The following is a 22,721-nucleotide window of genomic DNA, read 5'->3' on the forward strand; positions in this document are numbered from 1 at the left end:
ATAATGACTGTCACACCACCTCAACCTTCTGACACCAATAATAACCTTTTTACTATGTCCGACTACATGAATCCCTTTTTAAAAGGCGATTTGAAGTTGTGACGCAATCGATTTGGGTTTGACGCTTAATACTATGAATCTCCACACCATTGAAAGTGCCAACTCTCTCTTATCCTCAAAATTTAGCATTTTTGCATGTTGGGCCAAAGGATAATTTCAATTCAATATTGAATGTCTCCTTTTTTGCCTTTTCCTTTCCTTTTTCTTTTCCACAATGTGAGTTCGTTATTTGATATGGATACACTATGTGAATAAACGAAAATACAAACGACCTTCTTCTTCGTCTATGTTCGATGTATATTGATACTATTTATTATCCATCACTTTAATATCTTCGACTTATACTTACGTTGTAATGATTCTGAAACGCCAAATGTCGACACATAAATCGTCATCCATTATTGCACCGACGGCGGAGCCTTGTCAATAATCTTATTTAAATTATATATCATTTAATTTAAATTTAATTATCAATGCCTCATTTATCCCCTATCCCTCAACACTAACACAATGTCACGCTATGTATTCAGACAATCACAATTGTGATATAATTAGTCTTACTTGTAGTTTTTGGTGTTGTTCATCATTGAATACCTTTGGGTTGTGTTTATTTTAATGCCATGTCGGTTTTCATGAAGTTTGTCATAATTAGAGGTTTTCATGATATTTGTCAAATAATGTTGAGATCAAAAAATTATGGGATGTAATAATATAAAAAACAATTCAAAATATAAATTAGCAACAAAAAACAACGAAATTCATAGATAAATAAAAGCAGATACTCTATCATCTAAAATTACTATAAATGAAAAACAAACGATAAATTAAAAAACTTAGAAGCAAAGGTTATCACATATACTCATTGTTTGGATTGAGTGGAAAAACGATTTGAAGTAAAAGATTTTCTATCATTTCCATGAGTGTGAATGTGTGATGTTAACTTCCAAAAACCACAACACACGGCAAGTTACATATAAAAGCCTAAATCATAGCTTGTTAATTCAAATCAAGATTATGGATAAAACAAGTCAAGATTGCACATCATTAGATCTAATTATTAAGATTAAAGTTGGTGTTAGTCAATGTGTTAAAGAATAAAATCTTGTAAAAGTTGAGATCTTGACGAAAATGAAAAGCATTCAAATTGCTTTAATATAATTCTTACTAACATAAGTGGCATTTATCCCTAATAAAATACTAGTAATAGATGGGGTAATTATATTTCGTCAAACTAATAGATCTAGACCTATACATGAAATATGACCATATGTCCATATTACAATCTCCATAAATTTATTGATACTTCCGGAAAAGGTAACTTTAATAGTAACATTAGAACAGTTTGTGCCATCAAATTAATTACTATATTTGACTGAGATTGAATTTTGTAAATTATTATTAATGTAAACGTATAGCAATACGTTATAAGAAGAAATCTATTATAGTCACTCCTACCATTAGTAAAAGTGGGTTATTGATTCTCAAAATCTTCTAAAGTTTAGGATTCATTTCAAGAGTTGACCATAAAGCAAATACGATGATAATATACAGTAATGGCTTTTACAATTTGAGTGTGTGTTTCTGTTCATAGAAAAGGATTGGATAAATATTCATACTATATCGAATGTGCATTTTGACTTGTTGGTTTATAAATTTCTACTATATTTTATTGTAAAAATCATTTCACATTAAAAATCATCTCACGGACCGGAAACAATCAAGAGAAAAAAAATAGGTTCATTTGAACAAAACGCATTTTAAACTATAAAAAAATGGAGGGTAGATCTTGCTGCAATGGGTTTGGATTCAAATCTCACTGTTTTTGTATAGTTGCTTACATCTCTCATGCACAAGTGTGAGGCTTTGGGAGATGAGCTTCTGACAGTCAGTGAGTTAAGACCTCCCCTTAACGAACTACTGCGTTCCCTGACTGAATCCCCTCACATGATGTCGGGCCAGAGTGTGGGGGCCCGTCAAAGCGACAAAATCGCCTTTTCTGGTTCAATATAAAGAAAGTAACATGAAGTTATTATAATCCATATATTATGATTTTATGATCATTTTATGAAAAATACTCTCCACATCCCTAAAAAATAGACAACATTTAAAATGACACGGGTTTTAATGCACAATTGGTAAAGTAAGAGAGAGATAAAAAAAAGTTGAGAAAAGTATTGTTAGTGAAGAATGAAACCCATGAGAGGAAAAAAATTCCTTAAATAAAATAATCTATTCTTAAAGGACATCCCAAAATGATAAATGTGGTCAATTTTTAAGGAACGGATGCAGTATTGTTAGGACCGTCGACTGCAAACTAATGTTGCAGTTGAAGATCCTAATAAGTATAACATAGAGGGAAAGTTATCCTTTGTTTAGACTAGTATATAGTACTCCCTCCATTCCATAGTAATGGAAGCATTTCATTTTATACACTCGTTTTGAAAAAATAATTATAAATAGTTAAAATGGAGAAAAAGTAAAGTAAAAGAAAGGATAATGTAGAGAAGAGTCTTATCTATAATATTCTCTCTCTAACTTTACTTTTTCTCCATTTTAACTATTTATAATAATTTTTTTAAAATGAGTGCGTAAAATAAAATGCCTCTACTACTATGGAACGGAGGGAATATAGCGCAAACTTTTTGTTTAGAATAAAAAGTTATTTCACATTCAGAAAAATATAAAGTTACTCGATATCGCGATGGTTTTAGATTGAGAGAAGTCCAGTATAATATTGGGCCTCTGTGGTCTAACCCATATGGTGCGCAGCCCAAGTGGCCTAACCCATATGGTGCGCAGCCCAAGTGGTCTAACCTATATGGTGCGCAGCCCAAGTGAATAAATTGGGCCTTTTCTACTTACAAATTCAATAGCCTGCTTAGGCACACTTCATAATAGTATAGATTTATTAGTTAATTTAGTTTATTCTCTCATTTATCGAGTACGCAACATTCCCACACATTAGGAATTTATGATAGATTTGTAACGTGTTCGTGTCGAGTATAGCCACAATGGTCGCATTTATTTGCTGTTATACTGAAACTCATATATTACACGAAAATCCGAAACACTTAATTTCACATATTACACACAATTCAGGATGAATTGTGTGAAATGTGTGTAGTGTGTGAAATTTGTGTAGAGTGTGTAGTGTGTGCAGTGTGTGAAATTTGTGTAGTGTGTATAGCATGTGCAGTGTGTGAAATTTGTGTAGTGTGTGAAATTTATGTCATGTGTGAAGTGCGTGAAATGTGTGTAGTGTGTGAAATGTGTGCGGTGTGTGTGAGTGTTTATTTTGTGTATAGTGGGTACGGTGTGTGCGCACAAATTATTTGAATTCAATTCCATATCAATTATTTAATTTTATCAAGCATAGGATTTGAACTTCCAATTCAATTCCATAAAAAATTTCAATTCCAATTCTGTGTACAAAACGAAGCCTTATATAATTTTGATACTAAGATATACTGAAATTTGAAAAAGTGATATGATATGATATTGATATTGATTATATCAGAATTTTACCTTTCTACATGTGGTAGACCCGGTTTATTTACATCGTTCATTCTGAACCGTTTATTTGCTCGGCTCTCTTCTGCACACGCCCGCTCATTCTAGAGAAATACACACACAAAACGAAGAGTCAAAACTTGAATGCTATCGAAAATGAGTAAGCTCTCTCTCTCGGTTACGATTATCAAATTCTTCGTTTCATTTTGTGTATGTTTATGATCACCAAAACTGGTGGTTTATGAATGATTATTCTTCTGCTAATTGTTTTCCCCTTACTTATTTTGCTCATGATCACCAAAACATGCTTTTCCGGAAGCTCTAGTAATTTGTTTTGGTCATGATCACTAAAAACTGGTGGTTTATGTGTTTATGATTGCTGCTAATTGTTTTTTCACCTGATTTTGAGAAAGTATTAGCTACTATTCAGTTCTGACCTCTCATTTTCCTTATGAAAATCTATATCAGGAATGGAAAAAGTGAACAGATTTATTGCGCGATTAGCTGGTCGAAGGATTGTAAATGACCGTTCTCGTGCAGTTTCTGATATGAAGGTGCTGATCTTCGTTTTTTGTTGAGTCTAGTTTGTTCAGATTGCAGTTACAAGTGTGCTTATTTCTGGTGTATTTTTTTTATGTAATTTGGTGTGTGTGTGAGCTGAAAAGTACAGTGAGACCCGTGAATAGTGAAGAAATGAGACGGTTAAGAGACAGGGATGCGGATTGCCTAAAAAAGGCTTTGAAAGGCATATTTGAGAAATTATTGCCAACACGATGATCCATAAAGAATTCGAGAAACTATAATCAAATATATACTCTGGTGGCAGAAGTTCATTGTTTGTTTTCTAACTAGAAAGTGAATATATGTCCAGTTCAAGTGCTGTACGGCTAAATTATTAAGAAAAACCTACATGCCTAAGAAATTGTTGTGAAAGGTCTTCCTCTCGATCCCACAGCAGAGACTGAGTTCATATATTTGTATTGATCACCTCATTACCCCCTTCCTAAGATTTCTAAAATGTTGTGAAGTCTTGTGATAGAAAATGCTTTTTCTGCTAATGAATCTCTAAACTTATCTAGCAACATTTCAAATGAGACTCGCACATTTTTTTTGGAGGCTCTAATTCTCTTAATGACTTAAGTAAGCATAATTTGCAGGCTATTCCTTCTCTTCTTCTGAAGCACGGTGAAGGTGGAAATGATTCTGCTGGTCCAAAGTTGTTCAATATGTTGGCGCTTTTAGGTGCAGGAACTACTGGACTTTTGAGTTTTGCAACAGTTTCATATGCTTCTGATGAGGCTGAGCATGGGCTGGAGAGTCCTAGCTATCCATGGCCTCACAAAGGCATCCTTAGTTCATATGACCATGCCTCGTGAGTAAAACGATAGTTATCACATTGAACTAATCAAGGGAAACTGCAGTAAAATCTTTTTTTTTAATTAATTAGCCATGTAATGTTCTGCTACTGATTGAATATGGGGGAGGGGGACTTTTTTGTTGGCAAAAATTGGACTTTCGTTTATCTCAGCTGCCTGAGGATAAATATCACCCATAGTTTCTCTCTATACTTTCCATTTAGGTCGAATGTTCAATCATGTAAAACAAGAATGGTGTTTAGTGGCTAACCTGCATCTTTATCATGACAGTCAGTTGTTGTGAACAGGATTCGACGGGGCCACCAGGTCTATCAGCAAGTTTGTGCATCCTGCCACTCTATGTCACTTATTTCTTATCGTGATCTTGTTGGTGTGGCGTACACTGAGGAAGAAACTAAAGCGATGGCAGCGGAAATTGAAGTGGTTGATGGCCCAAATGATGAGGGCGAAATGTTTACTCGCCCAGGGAAGTTGAGTGACCGTTTCCCTCAGCCTTATCCTAATGAGCAAGCAGCTCGATTTGCAAATGGAGGAGCCTATCCCCCTGATTTAAGTCTCATCACCAAGGTAAAACTCTTATAATCATTAATGATCTGGATATACTTTTTGAATATGTATCTTAGTTGCTTGTTGTTTTTGCTCTCAGGCCCGCCATAATGGCCAGAACTATGTTTTCGCTCTTCTAACTGGGTATCATGATCCCCCTGCTGGTGTCACGGTAATTTTTTACTTTGTAGCTTATCTTCTATCAACCATAAAATATATCTAAAAGTCACTCTATCTCATAGCAATACATTTGCATGATATGTTCAAGATCAAATGACCCGTTCTGCGACATTTTGTTTGATTGGAACCTGAAGTTAGATGTAGCATTTGAAGTATTGTCTCATTTATTTTAGTCAATAAATTTATAAATCAATCTATTATTGGATTCTACATCGTAAGTTAATATCTGGCTTGGCACATTGAACTTCATCATAGATTCGAGACGGGCTACACTACAATCCCTACTTCCCAGGTGGAGCGATTGCCATGCCTAAAATGCTTAACGATGGTGCTGTTGAGTATGAAGATGGTACCCCTGCAACCGAAGCACAGGTAACTTGATCTGAAAAATGTAGTAATCACCAATGGTTTCCCTGGATACATACGTGAAGTATTTCCTCAATGTGCAGATGGGAAAAGATGTTGTAACATTCTTGTCTTGGGCTGCCGAACCAGAAATGGAGGAACGAAAACTGGTATGCACCTAATCTCTCTCTCTCTCTCTGGCTCTTCAGTTTTATTTCCAGTGTTTTTACTGAATTTTTGGGGCCTCTGTTAGTCTCTTTTTGGTTTAAACCTTTGGTAACTTCCTCTTCCTTTTCAAAACTGGCAGATGGGCTTCAAATGGATATTTGTATTGTCACTTGCACTTATCCAAGCAGGGTATTACAGACGCTTGAAATGGTCGGTTTTCAAGTCGCGCAAGTTGGTGCTTGATGTTGTCAACTGAACTTCCAGGTTCCGATATAGACCAAATGACTTCTCTCCTCATCGGTTAGTCCTTTAAGATAAGTTCTCCTATTTAGTTTGTAATAATGTCAAGTGCATAACTCATGTGCTTGCCCTTTCTGTCCATTCACGCCATATATATATATATATACTACTATATCTCTTTATTCCAAATTTCCAATACTATATTTATGCCGCACTTGTACACAACATGGGTCTATATAAGTAACACAGTATTATTGAAACCATATACATGTAATGTAGTATTTAGTAAAACATGAAAAAAAAAAGAAGAAAATTAGAAATACAGACAAGTAATGAAAGTTCTTTGTGCCAATTAACCTCATGACTCTAGAATGGCACCCTATTTTCTAACACCTCGAACACTAACCAACCTCACATCATCAATGACCGGACCACATAGAGAACCCGTGCTGTCACTCTTCATATGATAAAACGAGCTCAAAAACCTAACCCTGGTTCGAGGTAAGTCTGCCTTAAACCTAAGTGTACCGCGTTCGCGGTTGAACCCACCCTTTCCCTTCGACTCGTAAGCAACTTGAACACTGTGTTTCCCAGCAGTTGCCTCCACCAACATTGACCCTTCGCAGCCGTTCTTGGCATCCCCAACCAAGAAGGAGAGGTCGTAGGTTTTCCCAACCACGGTTCTCACGATTTGCACGATCACACTTTCCCTCCCGGCCACCAGCTCGATCGCCCGTTTACCTTCTGGGACACTGAAGTGGTCGGAATCTACGTATTTCACAGCCTTGAGGGACTCGATGATCCACCCGGGCAGTGGGGAGTTCTTGTCCTCAATGTTGGGTGGGATTAGGGCACCCCAAGATGTTTTGGGGAAGATGTATGGACCCTCTTCAAAGTTTCCATTTTTCAACATGTTACCTACATCATGCCAGCATAGTTTGTAAACAACTTTCTACACTTAATGTGTGAATTATTAGGAAAAGTTTCTATGGTCTCACCTCTTGGCCTTGGAGGGGGAGACAAAGCCTTGATTGCAACAGAATCGATAAGCGGGCCGCACGCCGGATCCTTTTCGGTTCCGGGGTTGTGGATGGCTAGCTCAATCAGCTGGGATTCTGCTATGAATGCCCAAGAGTAGGAATCCCAACCATTGCTGCTGTAAACAGTTTGTATAGGCAAGATTCCCCACTCTTTGGCTGAAGCTGAGATTCTCAGCTTCTCTTCCTGTGCACAAGTCCTTCCCGCGGTAAATGAGACAGAGTAGAACATGCCCTTTGTCACATTCAGCTTCGTCTTGATCAACGCCTCGTCGCCCAGACGCACGGCTGAGGCCCCCTCTGGCACCACCAGCGCCATGTCGCCTTGCTTCTGCCCCGACTTTATGTACTCCACGAACCCCTCTGTTTCCCAGTACGGTATCGCGTGGGGATCCGTCACCTTGCTCCCTTTCATCTGCGACGGCCTTGGCCCACGCTCGAAGTTGCCGTTGGGCAGTAGCCCTGAAAAATTATATCATCGTCAGGGGCGGACGCAGAAAATTAATTTTGAAATATTTAAATTGAACATAACTAACTATGGGGGCTGAAGCTCCCCCATTTCTAAATCACTACTAAGCTATGCTAACTATTTGTGAAATTTTGTAGATATATATCAGTAAAAGAAAGAAATGATCATATAATTACAAATAGCAGGAAAAGGATCTAGAAAACTAACCGTCACTTATGCATAATGCAATGCTGAGATTTGCAAAGAACATAACTGCAAATATTTGCATTTTCTTCATCTTCACTATGTGTTGTGTGTATTTACTATTGTTGATGAGAAATGGAGGAGATGTTTTTGAATGAGAAATGGAGAAGGATGTGAAGGCTTTTTATAGGCCTCTGTTGACGAGAAGAACCCAGGAATGAGGGGAAATAACACTAATTGCCACCAATTAATTTTTATTAAATATTCAATACGCTATTATAGGCATTATTAGATGTATGATTATTGTAGCTTTTATATGTAGTAATGCTAATAAATATTTATAGCCAATAATTAGTCATCTTAATAACATGCCTGAACTTGCATTTAAATCAGTATCCAACTCTACAAATGATACGAAAATTGAATTAAAGAGCTCAATGAATAATTGAGTTTCATCGCCTAATTTAGCATAAGACTTTCAACATTCTAATAAATCTAAGTAACAAAAATTATTTTTGCTCAGAAATCCTGGAGAAAACGACATCATGCACGTGCAGTTGTAACAGAAGAGCAGCCAAATTTAATTGATAACAGAAACTTCGTGATGGCACTGATTTGAAATAATCAAATCAATTTACCTTCTAAAATGGAAGGAATATTTTGAATTCGGCGTAATTGATCAATATAAAAAATAATGAAAAATGATCTGTTTAAAGTTTAAAATATGACAGATTACGCGCCAGCAGTTCTTTGAAGCAAAACTATTTTATTGTCGTTAATTGTATAATAATTATATTAAATTACATAATTGCAAATTATGGCTAGGTTTTATCTAGGACAGGTTTAAGAAGACATGCCACACCACAATTCATTAACCACTCCGGCAATTTGTTTTCTGGTCTGCCCAGGGGCATTCTTGTCATTTAACTTTTTAATTCATGAAACTAGCATTTATAAAATTTCCAAGTATATAATGTTTGGTCATCACACATTTTATGAAAATATGTTTTCGGTGGATAAGATATGAGTATGATATAAAGAGTTTTAATTTTTTGACACATCAAATAAATATGGAATTATTTGACTTTTTTCTTTAAAAAAATGATATACTCTTTGTGAATTTAAATGAAATAAGTGCTATATATTCTCTATGGATACAAAGAATGTGTTTTTCTTAATAGTAGTACTACATTGCAAAAAATGTATAAAAAGAAAATTCACAGATATTAAATAACACAATTTCCAACTTCCCTATATTAAAAATGACAATCCTACAGCATAAGTTATTTTATTCTATTATGATGAAAGATAGGGCAAAAACAAAATACAGTGAAATTCTAAAAATGACCCTCATTACATATCTTGAATTGGCACTTGGATGGTTGTGATTGAAGTATGTCTGATTACTTCCACGAAGGTGATAATAGTCCACTAATCGCTCAGGCAGCAGCATGTGGGGATTTATTCCAACAATTTAAATCAATCAAAACAATTTTCTTTATTTAATTGCTATTATTAGATGATGTGTCAGCATAACAAACAGCAGGATTATCAAGATTAAAACCTGGAAAATTGGGCCAAATTTAAGATCTGCTGCACTATGAAGACCATGTGCAGCCGAATATTTTGATTCAAGAACTCAGATTTTATTTTTTGTTTATTGTGATTATTAATTTTGGAAGCCAGTGATTTGTTATTCTATTTATGTGTATGAGTTTGTTTTGGTCGGCAATAATCAAGACTAATAATTTAATCCAGTAACATGGTGATTATTTTTATAATTTTATTGTGTATGATAGTGATACGTTTGGTAACGCAATCTTTTTTATGTGCATTGTTTCACTTTGGTCATTCACACGAGGTGCGGACGTGAATTGGAGAATTTAAATAACTGATACTATCATAATGATTTTTTTTTAAATTCATATTTTGGTCTGCCTTCATGGTTCTACTTCATTTCGTTTGAAAATTAACGAATTATTATGCCACATTGTAAAAATATTTAATATTTTAATTTGTATTCTGTTTGCGAACACTTATGTTTTAAGTTTGAATCTGACCTCTTTATTTCTCATTTTAGTTTTATTTACAGGCCTTAGTGGGCCTTCTTTTAGGGGAGGTAATGAGCCCATTCATGGCCCATTATCCTGGTACAGCATACAATTATTTAGCCCAATTCTTACCTCTAATCTCTTTTTTTAATTGTTTTATGCATTTCTCAACCCACGAGCTTATCAATCTGGATTTGCCTATTTTAATTGTTTTATGCAAATCAATCTGAATTTGTATAAAATATCTATATGACTTGGGGCCAAGACTTGAATATCAAATATTGTCATTGCAAGATAAAAGATCACATCTCAATGCCAAAAATCAGATATGAATTGAAGTTGTATCAAATTCGATTTAGTACTTGAATTATGTATTATAGGAAAAATTACAGTACACTACATAAATTACAGGTATTTTACCGTTTCACAAAATATATTACTACACGACTAGCAAATAATGACTCGCTAAAATAATTACTGCAATGACAAAAATACCATATTCATTCTAGAAAAAAGAAGATAAAAGACTCATGTTTGTTATTTCAAATTAGTATACTACATAAATAGTACATCATTTTCCCATTCGATGATATATTAGCAATGGCATTTTCACACTAAGAAAGAAATCTCCAAGTAAATAAATCAATGAATCATAAATTAAATGAAATATATTTTCCGTATTATGTGAAAATAACATAGGTGCACACTAATCTCATATGCACACACCAATTATGAACAGTACAATATTAAGTAGGAGTACAATATTAATGGCATTGATTGGGATTATAAAGGATTATTAATCATGGTAATAAAGTCTTAATTGACGTATTGAATTGCATGGCGTGGAAGAGATGTTTGGCGCAACATGAACTGTGCTAAGTCCCGTACTGCAACTTAGGTCGCGCCTCGTCCTGAACCCCTCCTCCTGGCTCCTGCAACACATGCTGCAACAGTCTAAGCGGCCCCAGTAGTGAATGGCCTAACACATTTTCTCTCAAACCACTTTGAATCAGTATAAACTCAAGTTCAATATGAAACAACTAATGCTACTCTTTTGCAAAAAAAAGAGCAAAATTAAAGGTCACTTGTTGATATTATAGCAAGGTGAGGCCCTTTGATTGCAAAATAAGGAGGAGACACATTAAAGAAGAAAGAAAGAGGAGAGCGAAAAACTGGAAATTCTCTGAAATTGTGTATATAAATAAACTAGGGCATCTCCAACATTCTTGCGCCTAGCCCTATAGCTCAGTTTTGCACTGTTTCCATTTCCTTAGTAATTATTTTTCTTATTTTTACCAAATTAACCAATAAATTTGATCTATCTAGGGTTAGGAGGTGTGGATCCGGCGCACAATTTTGACCGATCACAAATTTTCCAAGGATTAGGGTTTCGCACCTGTGTTCATTGCCGCCACTGCATATACATACAGCGATAGATACTAGTTTTGTCTTACACATGTTTCCAGCTTGAGGAGTTTTGACCGATTTGACGTATTTTTTGTGTCAATTGTCGTAATTTACGATTGAATGTGGTTATTGGAACTGTGATCGGGGGAGTAGTGTTCATTTGCTGTTGATTTTGAGTATTTTTCTTGTACATTGGAAAACAAAAGTTGTTGTTGGGGAAATTCTTGGGGGATTTGATTCTGAAGAATGGATAAGAAGAAGGTTGTAGCTCCATTGGTCTGCCATGGGCATTCAAGACCCGTTGTTGATTTGTTCTATAGTCCGGTAACGCCTGATGGGTTCTTCCTTGTTAGTGCAAGCAAGGGTAATCACACATACCTTTCGATGAATTATGTCGTTTGAATTCAGTGCTTCTACATTATGTGTGAATTTATCATATAGTTTGGTCAAAATGTTCAATAATGCTAGTAGTATCGATCAAGATTGATCCCAATGTTGTGTGGAAAACACTTTATGTGAGTATCAATCTTATAATGAGAATAAGAACCCCTGTTGGATGCGTTTTTGACCTTCCATCCATTGTTATTGCCCTTTGTTCAAACTCTACTGGAAATGACAGTTTTATTCTCTTTAGTCTGTTTGTGACTCTTGACTCAATGTATTGTTGCACAATATGAATTCTTAAAGTGTTTCTTGTTACAGTTTAAGAGTATTTATCATCTTGAAACAATTTCTGTTATTTTACTTTTTTCTGCTCAAGTGTACTTCATGAGTTGTATGTTTGTTGATGTGATTAGTTGTCGTGGAATAGGTATTTCTGATTTGTGAATTGAAACCGCAGTATATCCTTTTGGTCAATTATTTTGTTATCCATTTATCTTCACCAGTTAAGCCTGTAAAGTAGAGCAACACCATGTTATTGATGATTTGACATTGACATGATCAAGTCTTGTATATATTTTTTTTCTGGTGAACCATTGTCGTCTCTTGTTGAACTTGAATTGTTGTGTACGCTGTACTTCTAATTAGATGGAAAACATATTTTTCGTCTAAAGGTTGAAATTATCATTTTGAATCTTTGATTAGTCTAGGAAACATATCCTAGAACAGCTTCTCTACTGGAGATTCATCTTTATCCTTGATGTGGCATTCATGCATTTAGAATTTTAAAAAAGTATACTCAAGATTAATTTGAGGCGAAGAAGGCTCTTAACAACTTAAAATATTTTAGATGAAGCTTTCATAAAGAACTAACCCACCGACATTTCTCATCACTTTTTAGATTCAACACCAATGTTGAGAAACGGAGAGACGGGAGATTGGATTGGGACCTTTCAAGGACATAAGGGTGCAGTGTGGAGTTGTTGCCTCGATAAACAAGCCATGCGCGCTGCCTCTGCATCTGCTGATTTTTCTGCGTATGAGTTAAAGTTTTGATTGTTTCTTTCCTTATAATCGAATTGAAATGTGTACTGCTCTCATCATTCCACTATAAGCGGCCTGTATACATATTTTGGCAGTCCCTGTGGTCTAGTCCGAAAAACCTAACTTTATACACACAAAAATGAGTTAACTTTATTAGACCCTACCACTTTACACACAACACAACTTTCTTATTCTACGTGCGCAACTCGTATGGGCCACTGGTAGTGTGTTGGGGCAAGTATATCTAAAGTGATGATATTTAAGTTTCATGAAAGAGCAGGTAGAGAATTATATGCCTGATTCTATGATTGGCTGCAGGAAATTATGGGATGCATTAACTGGGGATGAACTGCATTCATTTGAGCACAAACACATTGCCCGTGCCTGTTCTTTCTCAGAGGTACTTTCTTTTACTTGTCTGTTTGCTTTCACTTCCTTTGTTTTGAAAACAGTATTGCTTGTATGTGTCGCATATTACAATGGAGACTTTTTTATGGGGTGGATGGTTTGTTTTTTGATCTTAGACCAATAGGTTGGAAAGATGATTTATCCATTTGCATGCTGCAATTGTTGAAATAGTTTTTTCCTTTAGGTTTTTCTAATGTGGGCAGTTCTACGAGTCCTCGACTTCGTCATTTGAAATATAGAGAATGTGTGTGTGTATGTTAAATGATATCCAGAATCAGGATATGGTTATGGATACAGGTGTGTATAAATATAACATGCTCAAAGTTAGCAAATCCCTCGTGTCCCAAGTTTCTCATCACGCAGATTGTGCTGATTGAATTTTTCTTTATAAAATTGCAGGATTCCCACTTGCTTTTAACTGGGGGAATGGAAAAAGTTCTCCGCATCTTTGATCTAAATAGGCCTGATGCTCCTCCTAGGGAGATTGAAAAGTCTCCTGGTTCTGTAAGGACTCTTTCATGGCTCCACAGTGATCAGACTATCTTAGGTTCCTGTACTGATATGGGTGGTGTGAGGTATGTGAACCATCAAGTCATTTGTTTGTTAGTGATTCTTGTAGAGTTTTGGGATGATTACTTTGAACTTTGAGTTCTATATGCTACCGTCCAACCCTACTGGTCAGTGTCCAGTTTGTATGCAAAATCTAAAGAATTGAGTTCTGATTTCCTAATTGGGGGCATAACACATTATTTATGTACTTCCCAACATTGCTAGTCAATGTAGTATATATTTCACTATAAACATTGCAAGTCTAATTTTGCAGATGCTAATTGTGCGGAGATAGAGCTCCGAATGCTTATTTTGTTTCATATATGTCACATTGTCCTAAAACATCAAATTGTCATACCCATTAGGGTAATAATACCATCCAATATTACATTAGCTTCCTTGTAAATTTATCAAGTAGTTCAGCACCATTTTTCAAACTGTGGAATAGAACTGATTCTACCATTTTATGCACATGAGCTTGTTACATTCTTGTTCATTCATTCACTTCCCCTGAGGCTGCACCAAATTTTGTCTTTACCTTTTTGTCACATTACGTGCTCCTTTGTCTGGCCTTTTCATGCTTTTGTGCTATCCTGTATATTTCATGCATTTTCATGATTCTATCTTAAATCTTATGTTGATTTCTTACATATTTATAATATCTAATATGTAAAGTGTTTGCTGATAGGTTATGGGATGTGAGAACTGGAACAATTGTTCGGACCCTTGACACTAAGGCTTCTGTAACCAGTGCTGAAGTGAGTCAAGATGGCCGCTATATAACAACTGCTGATGGAACAAGTGTAAAGTTTTGGGATGCGAATCAGTATGTTTTGTTGGATTTTACAGCATTTGCCTAGTTGTCATGACGACTATTTTTTATTGATTTTTACATCATAATAATGTACGGGACTTCTTTTAACAGCTTTGGGTTGGTAAAGAGTTATGAGATGCCGTGCATTATAGAATCAGCTTCGATGGAACCAAAGTATGGCAACAAGTTCATTGCTGGTGGAGAAGACATGTGGGTTCACATGTTTGATTTCCACACAGGAGTTGAAATTGGTAACTTAGTTTTAATTTTGTGTATTTTTGAGCAGACGAATTTTTGTTATTGCTTCGTATCTTATCTCCACAATTACGATCTCCTCTCCTTCTCTATCATTTTTTCTTTGCCCACCCTTTCCCAGTTTTTAGTAGCAATTTACATGCATAATGTGCACTAAGAAAATGCTTTCTTTGGCATTCAATGCATAAATGAAATATTCTGGAATGTTACAACTTCTTAGACAATCAGATTTTGGGGCAGGCTGACACATGTATTATACGATTAGGCGCTATTCTTAGTTTTAGTAAGTAATTCCTGCTATTTATTTGTTTGGTGAGTTATATGACACTGATTGGTCATGTCCAGGTTGCAACAAAGGCCACCATGGTCCGGTGCACTGTGTACGTTTCTCACCAGGTGGCGAATCATATGCCTCTGGATCTGAAGATGGAACTATTAGGATATGGCAGACTGCTCCTCTGAACAACTCGGAGGAGGTAACATCTGGTGCCACTACACACAGGCCGAGTCTAAAAGAAGTGGATCAAGTTACTCAGCAGATCGAAAATGTCCAAATTGCTGAATACAACACGAATGATGTGAGCGATAAGCCAAGTAGCCAGAAGGAACCGGAGGCAGACTAGGTTAAAGATTTATATGTTTTCCTTTTGTGTGTGTGTTGTAGTTTTTTTGCCTGACCAGCAGCGAAGAAGGTTTGTAAGGGTGGCGTTAAAAGTTGGGTGCTTGATCTTTTTTGCAATAAACGTAAGGCTTAAAATCCTTTGTCTTTGATCGAATGATCCTTATGAGTAAAATGTGATTGAATCCCCATGTTTTCTCTCTCGTTCTTGTTTATAGTGTGCTATTTAAAGGTTATGATGTTCAAACACTAAAAGGGGCCACACCGAGGGCTGGGATGAGGGGGGTGCATTGCCGTGGCCTTTCTCCTACATGTTGTATTTTTATGTTTTCCCCTTTTTTTAACTTTTATTTCATTAATTTGAATTGTGGTAAAAAATATTACGGAGAAAATAGGTTGTTTACTGTTATGTGAGTATTAGTAATAGGAGTAAATTTTAAAGAAAATTTTATTATAATTATCTAATTTTAAATATTTTTTAATAATCAATTCATTGTTGTGCTCAGGTTGTGGCAAGATTTTGTTACATTTCAATCATCGTTATCATACGAAATGTCCTTTTTAGGGTGTCAATGTAAATTAAGTGTGTGAAAATTACAATGATTTTGCTACATCACAAAATAATCAACTTAGGTGGTCACCTTTAAAGTCTTTTTGCTTCTCAACAAACACTGATAATTTATAACGTTTTATTGAATTCTAAATGAAAGTTCATAACTACCATAGACAATTTCTAGTTTCAAGTTTCAACTACTTTGGACATATAAGTCATATTATTTTTTTTATTATTTTTCTTAAATTAAAACATGGAAGGGGAGTTGCTTTTTGCCAATAGTATGCACAACGTTCATTACATAGGCAACAATACTAGGTAAAGTACTCTTTCCGTCCCAACTAAGTTGAGTCGTATTACTTTTTGGGATGTTCCAACTAAGTTGAGTCATTTCTTTTATTGACAAAAAAACAAAACATTCAATCACTCTTACTTTATTTCATTAGCTATTTTACTCTCTCTTTATCTTTCCTACTCTATTCTTCCCTCCTACTCTTCAACACAATTTCTTGATCTTCATAGACAAAAGTTTTAACTCAACTTAATAGGAACGAAGAGAGTAATAAATACCAAGCATTCATTGATCACATAACGTGTTCGGTAAAACAATCGTGGTTAACTTATCAAGCGAAATTCACAAAATTACCGAGCATTTTATGCTTGGTAACTAAATCGCATTTTCAAGAGTGCTCGTGTGTGAGCTCGTTAATTGCAAAATCTTTATCACATCATTATTTTAACATTGATTTAGAGGGGTTTGTCTTATTTTTGAATTCAACATTGGATTTGGCTTGAACATTTATTATACTAACATTGGTTTGGAGGGTGTCTTGTCTTGCTTCCAATTTGATAGTTGGATTTGATTTATGATCATAAACAATTGACCCAATTAAATAGTTCTAAGAGAAAAGTGAGATTAGTGGAACGTCTTAACATTCCAAATTGCAAAACATGTAGTTGGCCCCTCCGAATATTTTCAGTTCAACAACTCTTATCCAATGCGAAATTACTTTTCAATTTGTTTGATGAAATAAGGTAATGTGATGACGTGTGGAGGTGTGCGACCATCTTCTTGGATCAAGCGACTACCTTCTTATCTCTAATTTATTTTAACATATGAATATTTGTAATTATTGAGTTTGCAACTCATTGCTAAAAGACTTTGTCCTATGAGTAGTGGTGAATCCAAACTTTTAATAATAGGGCGCAAGTTAATGCCAAACTTTTAATAATAGGGCGCAAATTAGTGTGAACAGTTGTAGGATATTTTTTATATCAACGTCACCAAAATTGATAATAGAAAATTCTCACATGGTATGAAAAAAAATATATATAGATGATAAAGATATGAATCAAAGAAAAAGAACTAACAAAAAAAATTTAAAATTAAATTTATTAATGTGATATGATATGGAGTATTTATTATAGAACACGTGACTACAAGGGACATGAGCCCAATAGCATTACTTTCTACGCTATCAACACAACATGTTTATTGCATCAAACTCGTGCAGTTGGTTTCAGAAGAGCAGATTTGCAAGAAGAGTATATAAGGTCAAAAGTAGGGCTAAAAAAAAATACCGAAAAAATGATATATCGCTCGTATCGTATTAAAAAATATCAAAAAAATATCGAATTTTCGATATATCGTAATTTTCGATACGATACGATATCGTATTGTAAGTTTCGATACGATAACAATATGAATTTCCTTATATCGCAATATATCGTTTTATATCGAAAATACGATATATATCGAAAATTTCGATATATATCGATATTTAACGATATATCGAATTTCGGTACGATATATCGAAATATCGATACGATAACGATATGAATTTTTTTTATATCGAAAATTCGATATATCGAAACTCTCGATACGATAACGATATGAAATTCTTTCATATCGATATTTTCGATACGATACACGATACAACGTTTTCGATACAATATATCGTATCGACCCACCCCTAGTCAAAAGTGCCCATAGACGCAGCATAGTTGATTCTGAAGGGGCAGAGTTGCAAGAAAAATATATAAGATAAAAAGTGAAATTGTCGAGGGGCCATGGGCGTCCTTGGCCCCTATATGGCTTTGCCCTTCCTATGGGCCATAAAGCAGCAAAGAACAAGATGAAAAAAAAAACTCTGATTAGCAATTAACATCATGAAGTTTCTACCTTTACTCGCCTTACAAATAATCAGTCACGATATTAATCACGAACTAGATAAAAATGAGTCGACCATGACCAAAGCCACAAGGTGGCGACACCAAACCCAGCTCGAGCTAATAAAACCATGTCCTTTATATATTTTAGTTTTGAAATACTGAATTTTATTTTTAGTAATTTCTAGTAGTATTTAATTAAGTAATTCCTTAATCCTTAACATTTCATTTTGATTTTTATAAATATCACAAATTACATGAATATACGAAATTAAAATATAATACGAAAATATAGATTGCAACTGAAAAATAAAGATAGAAGCCTAGAATATAAATATTGTCAATGAAAAATGTCTAACACTTAATTGTAAAATGAGTTTGGAAAAAATATACTACTACTACTACCATTTTTTCCATTTTTGACATGAAGTTGGAGAAAACTACCAACTTCCATCTTTATATACATGAAAATTATTTAACAATTAATTTAGACAATACATGCTCCACTACCTTGCGGTCTGAATATATCAGAACCAACCTTATCCAATACGATTAAATTAATCATTTAATTTGTTTGGTGAAATATTGCAAATGATTAAAAAGAAATAAAATGCGGTGGACCCCAGCAAAATTAGTTGTGAGACAGCAACCACTCCCAACCACCCCCAAAAAATTCCCCCCAATTTAAACAAGCCCTCTCTCCCACCAACTCCCACCGCCCAAATCGAAGCAATGTCGCCGGAAAATCCCTCCAATTTCTGGGGCGATACGCCCGAGGAGGAGTACTACGCCTCCCAGGGCGTCCGCAATTCCAAATCCTACTTCGATTCCCCACACGGCCGCCTCTTCACCCAGTCCTTCCTCCCCCTCGACCCGACCCGCCCCGTCAAGGCCTCCGTCTTCATGACCCACGGCTACGGCTCCGACTCCTCCTGGATGTTCCAGAAGTTCTGCATCAGCTACGCCGCCTGGGGCTACGCCGTCTTCGCCGCCGACATGCTCGGCCACGGCCGCTCCGACGGGATCCGCTGCTACATGGGCGATCTGCCCAAGGTCGCCGCCGCCTCGCTCGCCTTCTTCAGGAGCGTCAGGGTTAGCGACGAGTACAAGGATCTGCCGGCGTTCCTGGTCGGGGAGTCGATGGGAGGGCTCGCCACGCTGCTCATGTATTTCCAGTCGGAGAAGGATCTGTGGACTGGACTCATCTTCTCCGCGCCGCTCTTCGTCATTCCCGAGAGCATGATGCCGTCCAAGGTCAGATTTTCGATTCTGCTTCATTTTGTTGCTGTTTACTGTTGGATTTGGATCCTAATGACAACTATGCCATTGGAGATCGGCACGAATTTTATTTGTTTCAAATGGAATTTAAATAATGAGACCCTAAATATTTCGTGATATGTATGGATTACTCATTTTTAATGAAAAATTGGTAAAGAATGGGAGAGAGTATACATTATAAAATGGTTTATGTATTGTAATTTAGAAAATATGACTAATCTCATTGTTATTAGATGTACAAAAATTACCATAAATGAACATGGACTAATTTAAGCTTCAAATTTATGATACACTTTTTTTTGGATGAATTAGTTTCTTATTTATGATAAACTTCAAATTTCATTTGATTAGGCTCATCCGTAAAACATGTTTCTTGCATCGTAGCTACATTTGCGACATCTCAATTTGATAAAATGTGTTTGTTCAGGTTCACTTGTTCGCGTACGGGATGCTATTCGGGTTAGCTGACACATGGGCTGCAATGCCGGACAACAAGATGGTCGGCAAGGCGATCAAAGACCCGGAGAAGCTGAAGGTGATCGCGAGCAACCCGATGAGGTACACTGGGAAACCTAGGGTGGGGACGATGAGGGAGTTGCTGAGGCAGACTGAGTATGCGCAGAACAACTTCGACAAGGTGACCATCCCCTTCTTCACTGCGCACGGGACATCGGATGGGCTAGCTGAGTGGTCCGGATCACAGATGTTGTACGACAAGGCGAGCAGTGAGGACAAGACGCTGAAGCTGTACGAAGGGATGTACCACTCTCTGATACAGGGCGAGCCTGACGAGAATGCGAATCTCGTGCTGGCTGACATGAGGGCTTGGATTGATGAGAGAGTTGAGAGATATGGTAAGAAGAATTGATGGAAATGAGTGATGTTTGTATGCCCTAACATTGAAGAATTTGTTCACATTGTTATAAAATCAATAAAGTGTGCTACATTAGATTGATTATAGTACACTGAAGTAACCAGAAAAGAATTTAAGGATCAGATATTTATTTATTAATGGGGAATGAATTACATACACAGCCTAAGTGGAATATTTTTGGGATTTTGGTTTCTCTCTTGAAGAACATAAACTACATAGAATGATTTACTTCATAGGCCAAGTTGCTTGAGCAGACATAATGATGCCTACGATGACACCAAATAGTCTGAGTGCACTCCCGAAGATCTCTATAACGAGGATCTTAACGAAAAGAGTCGGGTTTTGTGCATCCGACAGAGCACAACTGCTGCCAATTATTCCAACACATAGCCTGTGAGAAACAAAGCAGAGGGAGGTGAAAATCAGTGGAGGGAGAAATGTATCTTAAATCTGACATAAAGGAGGTGAAAGAAAATTTAAACTCACCCACAGACAAGATTTGCAAAACCCACGATGATTCCAGATGCAAATATAGCATAGCCTGCTCTGAGGGACTCTGGGCCATAAATCTTGGATTGAGGCACACTGTCTAGCTTTGTCTGAAGAATGATAGCCACGATGACTCCATATATGGCAACGGCCTCACAGAAAATCACACTGGGAGAAGGGTGGAGTTAGACAGAGCTAGCAGTGATACCGTTAGTCATTACATTACGGATAGCATGAGCATTTGTCAATCTCAACTACACTAGCGCTTAGTTCTCTCTCAAACAACTAAATAATCAAAATAAGAATATGCTCATTTATCATCTCGGACCACTTGAGCACTTTAATTCTATATAGTCCTTATTCTCTCTCTATACACAGATACAGTACAAGAAAGTAATTCCCTGAAATTTATATGGCTGACTCCTCAGATTACCTAGCTGAAATCTACAGGCAGTAGGCACATAGGTTTAGTCATTGAACTCATTTCTTCTCAGTCAATTTGTGAGGAAACACAATGTGATGTGCAAGTAAATTCTCTGAAACATTAGTTATTTAAATCCATTTCATTTTTAATGACATAAACCAAAAGGCAAGGTTGGCTTAGAACAATCCAAGTTAAACCAATAAGCATTCAGTTATTACTCTGAGTTTCTGAACATATTTTAGCAGCTTTAACTACTAGTGCTATATTTTATTGGGATATTGGCATCTAATATCATGAAACTTTAAAAAAGTTGGGTTTTTCCCACGAACATTAAAATTGGCAAATAATATCACGAACTTTACCCCGTGTTTGTTTTTTCCCACGAATAAAAAAATTTCCACAAATAATATTATGATAAGGATTTTTTTTCGTAATTTCTCGACAACAATTTTGAAAGCTTCAAGTTTTTCAATCTTTAAAGATAGTTTTTCTTGAAGCACACCCTCCAAAATTGTTCTTCAATCTATTAAAATAACATGAATTTTTTCATTCGTGGGAAAAACAAACCGGCCGGGTAAAGTTCATGATATTATTTGCCAATTTTAAAGTTCGTGGGAAAAACCCAACTTTTTGAAAGTTTTGTGATATTAGATGCCAATATCCCTATTTTATTTTCTTTGAAAACTAGAAATCAGGAAACTATGCGTTTTATGACTTTATCCCCTACCACACTCTCTCTCCAAAGTGTTGAAAATCATTTTTGAGGACATCAGCATCTTAGAACTCAATTTAGATCAAATCATATTCCTAAACAATGAATTCAATGAACTAGCTTCAGATTAAAGAATACTTCTTCACATTCTAATTCTCACTAAGTTCGAAACGAAGCATCACCAAACTAGCATTAAATCACCACAGCAAACTCAAAAACAGTATACTAAGCTACGATTAAGCAATAAACTCGGTAACTGAATGCTAAATATATCAGCATTGACAATAACTAGTACTAATTGCAAATCTAAAACTGCTCTGATTTGAAAAGTAACCTGATTAGGTTTTTGGAGGTAATGCGAGGAGCTTTGATGGCAGCACCAATCAAACTACTTCCAGTTATATATATTCCCCTAGATCAGCCAATTAAGCAAAATCAGACGAAAGCAAGAGACGCAGGAGGAGTATATCACAATGTGCGAGAAATACCAGGCGATGGATATCGCGATTCCGATAGCGGAGAATGTGTACGGAGAGATCTGAAGCAAAGCTCGCGCCCATGAACTCGATCAAGTCACCAT

The 22,721-nt window shown here is 36.0% G+C and overlaps 4 protein-coding genes and 1 pseudogene across 7 annotated transcripts; 3 read left to right on the plus strand and 2 right to left on the minus strand.

The window, feature by feature from the left end:
- Window positions 1-3,612: 3,612 nt before the first annotated feature.
- LOC125207335 (cytochrome c1-2, heme protein, mitochondrial-like) lies at window positions 3,613-6,607 on the plus strand. The gene is made up of 8 exons (XM_048106626.2): window positions 3,613-3,730; window positions 4,039-4,124; window positions 4,728-4,942; window positions 5,234-5,513; window positions 5,593-5,664; window positions 5,928-6,044; window positions 6,122-6,187; window positions 6,325-6,607. The coding sequence occupies exons 1-8, from the start codon at window positions 3,715-3,717 to the stop codon at window positions 6,439-6,441; spliced, it is 969 nt and encodes a 322-aa protein (XP_047962583.1). The 5' UTR covers window positions 3,613-3,714; the 3' UTR covers window positions 6,442-6,607.
- A 51-nt stretch (window positions 6,608-6,658) lies between these two features.
- On the minus strand, window positions 6,659-8,263 carry LOC125207333 (BIIDXI-like protein At5g11420). Its single transcript, XM_048106625.2, has 3 exons — window positions 8,139-8,263; window positions 7,424-7,924; window positions 6,659-7,343 (listed from the first exon to the last, which is right to left on the minus strand). Exons 1-3 carry the CDS (start codon window positions 8,206-8,208, stop codon window positions 6,805-6,807), a joined length of 1,110 nt encoding a protein of 369 aa, XP_047962582.1. The 5' UTR covers window positions 8,209-8,263; the 3' UTR covers window positions 6,659-6,804.
- Window positions 8,264-11,164: 2,901 nt separating this feature from the next.
- Window positions 11,165-15,833, plus strand: LOC125207819 (uncharacterized). Of its 3 annotated transcripts, none has more exons than XM_089060748.1 (8): window positions 11,165-11,269; window positions 11,492-11,936; window positions 12,855-12,990; window positions 13,316-13,397; window positions 13,805-13,980; window positions 14,643-14,780; window positions 14,880-15,019; window positions 15,369-15,833. In XM_089060748.1, the coding sequence occupies exons 2-8, from the start codon at window positions 11,819-11,821 to the stop codon at window positions 15,644-15,646; spliced, it is 1,068 nt and encodes a 355-aa protein (XP_088916874.1). In that variant the 5' UTR covers window positions 11,165-11,269; window positions 11,492-11,818; the 3' UTR covers window positions 15,647-15,833. The 3 variants fall into 3 exon arrangements, with proteins under 3 accessions (XP_088916874.1, XP_047963276.1, XP_047963275.1); XM_048107319.2 differs by lacking the exon at window positions 11,165-11,269 and adding an exon at window positions 11,279-11,413; XM_048107318.2 differs by lacking the exon at window positions 11,165-11,269 and having other exon boundaries at window positions 11,291-11,936.
- Window positions 15,834-19,044: 3,211 nt separating this feature from the next.
- Window positions 19,045-20,602, plus strand: LYSOPL2 (lysophospholipase 2). The gene is made up of 2 exons (XM_048107249.2): window positions 19,045-19,618; window positions 20,070-20,602. Exons 1-2 carry the CDS (start codon window positions 19,097-19,099, stop codon window positions 20,508-20,510), a joined length of 963 nt encoding a protein of 320 aa, XP_047963206.1. The 5' UTR covers window positions 19,045-19,096; the 3' UTR covers window positions 20,511-20,602.
- On the minus strand, window positions 20,542-22,721 carry LOC125207773 (V-type proton ATPase subunit c''2-like; annotated as a pseudogene). The gene is made up of 4 exons (XR_016132655.1): window positions 22,630-22,721; window positions 22,476-22,553; window positions 21,003-21,173; window positions 20,542-20,907 (listed from the first exon to the last, which is right to left on the minus strand). The product of XR_016132655.1 is annotated as a V-type proton ATPase subunit c''2-like (transcript).

The sequence above is a fragment of the Salvia hispanica genome, chromosome 6, assembly GCF_029641045.1.
Source record: "Salvia hispanica isolate PSC_SH4W2 chromosome 6, Shi_PSC_v1, whole genome shotgun sequence".
Classification (NCBI taxonomy): domain Eukaryota; kingdom Viridiplantae; phylum Streptophyta; class Magnoliopsida; order Lamiales; family Lamiaceae; genus Salvia; species Salvia hispanica.

Bases quoted from the DNA above. Each gene is read 5' to 3' on its own strand.
- LOC125207335 (XM_048106626.2), top strand. The intron at 4,125-4,727 runs GTGCTGATCTTC...CATAATTTGCAG, and splicing joins GTGCAGTTTCTGATATGAAG to GCTATTCCTTCTCTTCTTCT. The intron at 5,514-5,592 runs GTAAAACTCTTA...TTTTGCTCTCAG, and splicing joins ATTTAAGTCTCATCACCAAG to GCCCGCCATAATGGCCAGAA.
- LOC125207333 (XM_048106625.2), bottom strand. From the start codon at position 8,208: ATGAAGAAAATGCAAATATTTGCAGTTATGTTCTTTGCAAATCTCAGC. The intron at 7,925-8,138 runs GTTAGTTTTCTA...ATAATTTTTCAG, and splicing joins TGCATTATGCATAAGTGACG to GGCTACTGCCCAACGGCAAC. The intron at 7,344-7,423 runs GTGAGACCATAG...GGCATGATGTAG, and splicing joins TCCCCCTCCAAGGCCAAGAG to GTAACATGTTGAAAAATGGA.
- LOC125207819 (XM_089060748.1), top strand. From the start codon at position 11,819: ATGGATAAGAAGAAGGTTGTAGCTCCATTGGTCTGCCATGGGCATTCA. The intron at 13,398-13,804 runs GTACTTTCTTTT...ATAAAATTGCAG, and splicing joins GTGCCTGTTCTTTCTCAGAG to GATTCCCACTTGCTTTTAAC. The intron at 15,020-15,368 runs GTAACTTAGTTT...GGTCATGTCCAG, and splicing joins CCACACAGGAGTTGAAATTG to GTTGCAACAAAGGCCACCAT.
- LYSOPL2 (XM_048107249.2), top strand. From the start codon at position 19,097: ATGTCGCCGGAAAATCCCTCCAATTTCTGGGGCGATACGCCCGAGGAG. The intron at 19,619-20,069 runs GTCAGATTTTCG...GTGTTTGTTCAG, and splicing joins AGAGCATGATGCCGTCCAAG to GTTCACTTGTTCGCGTACGG.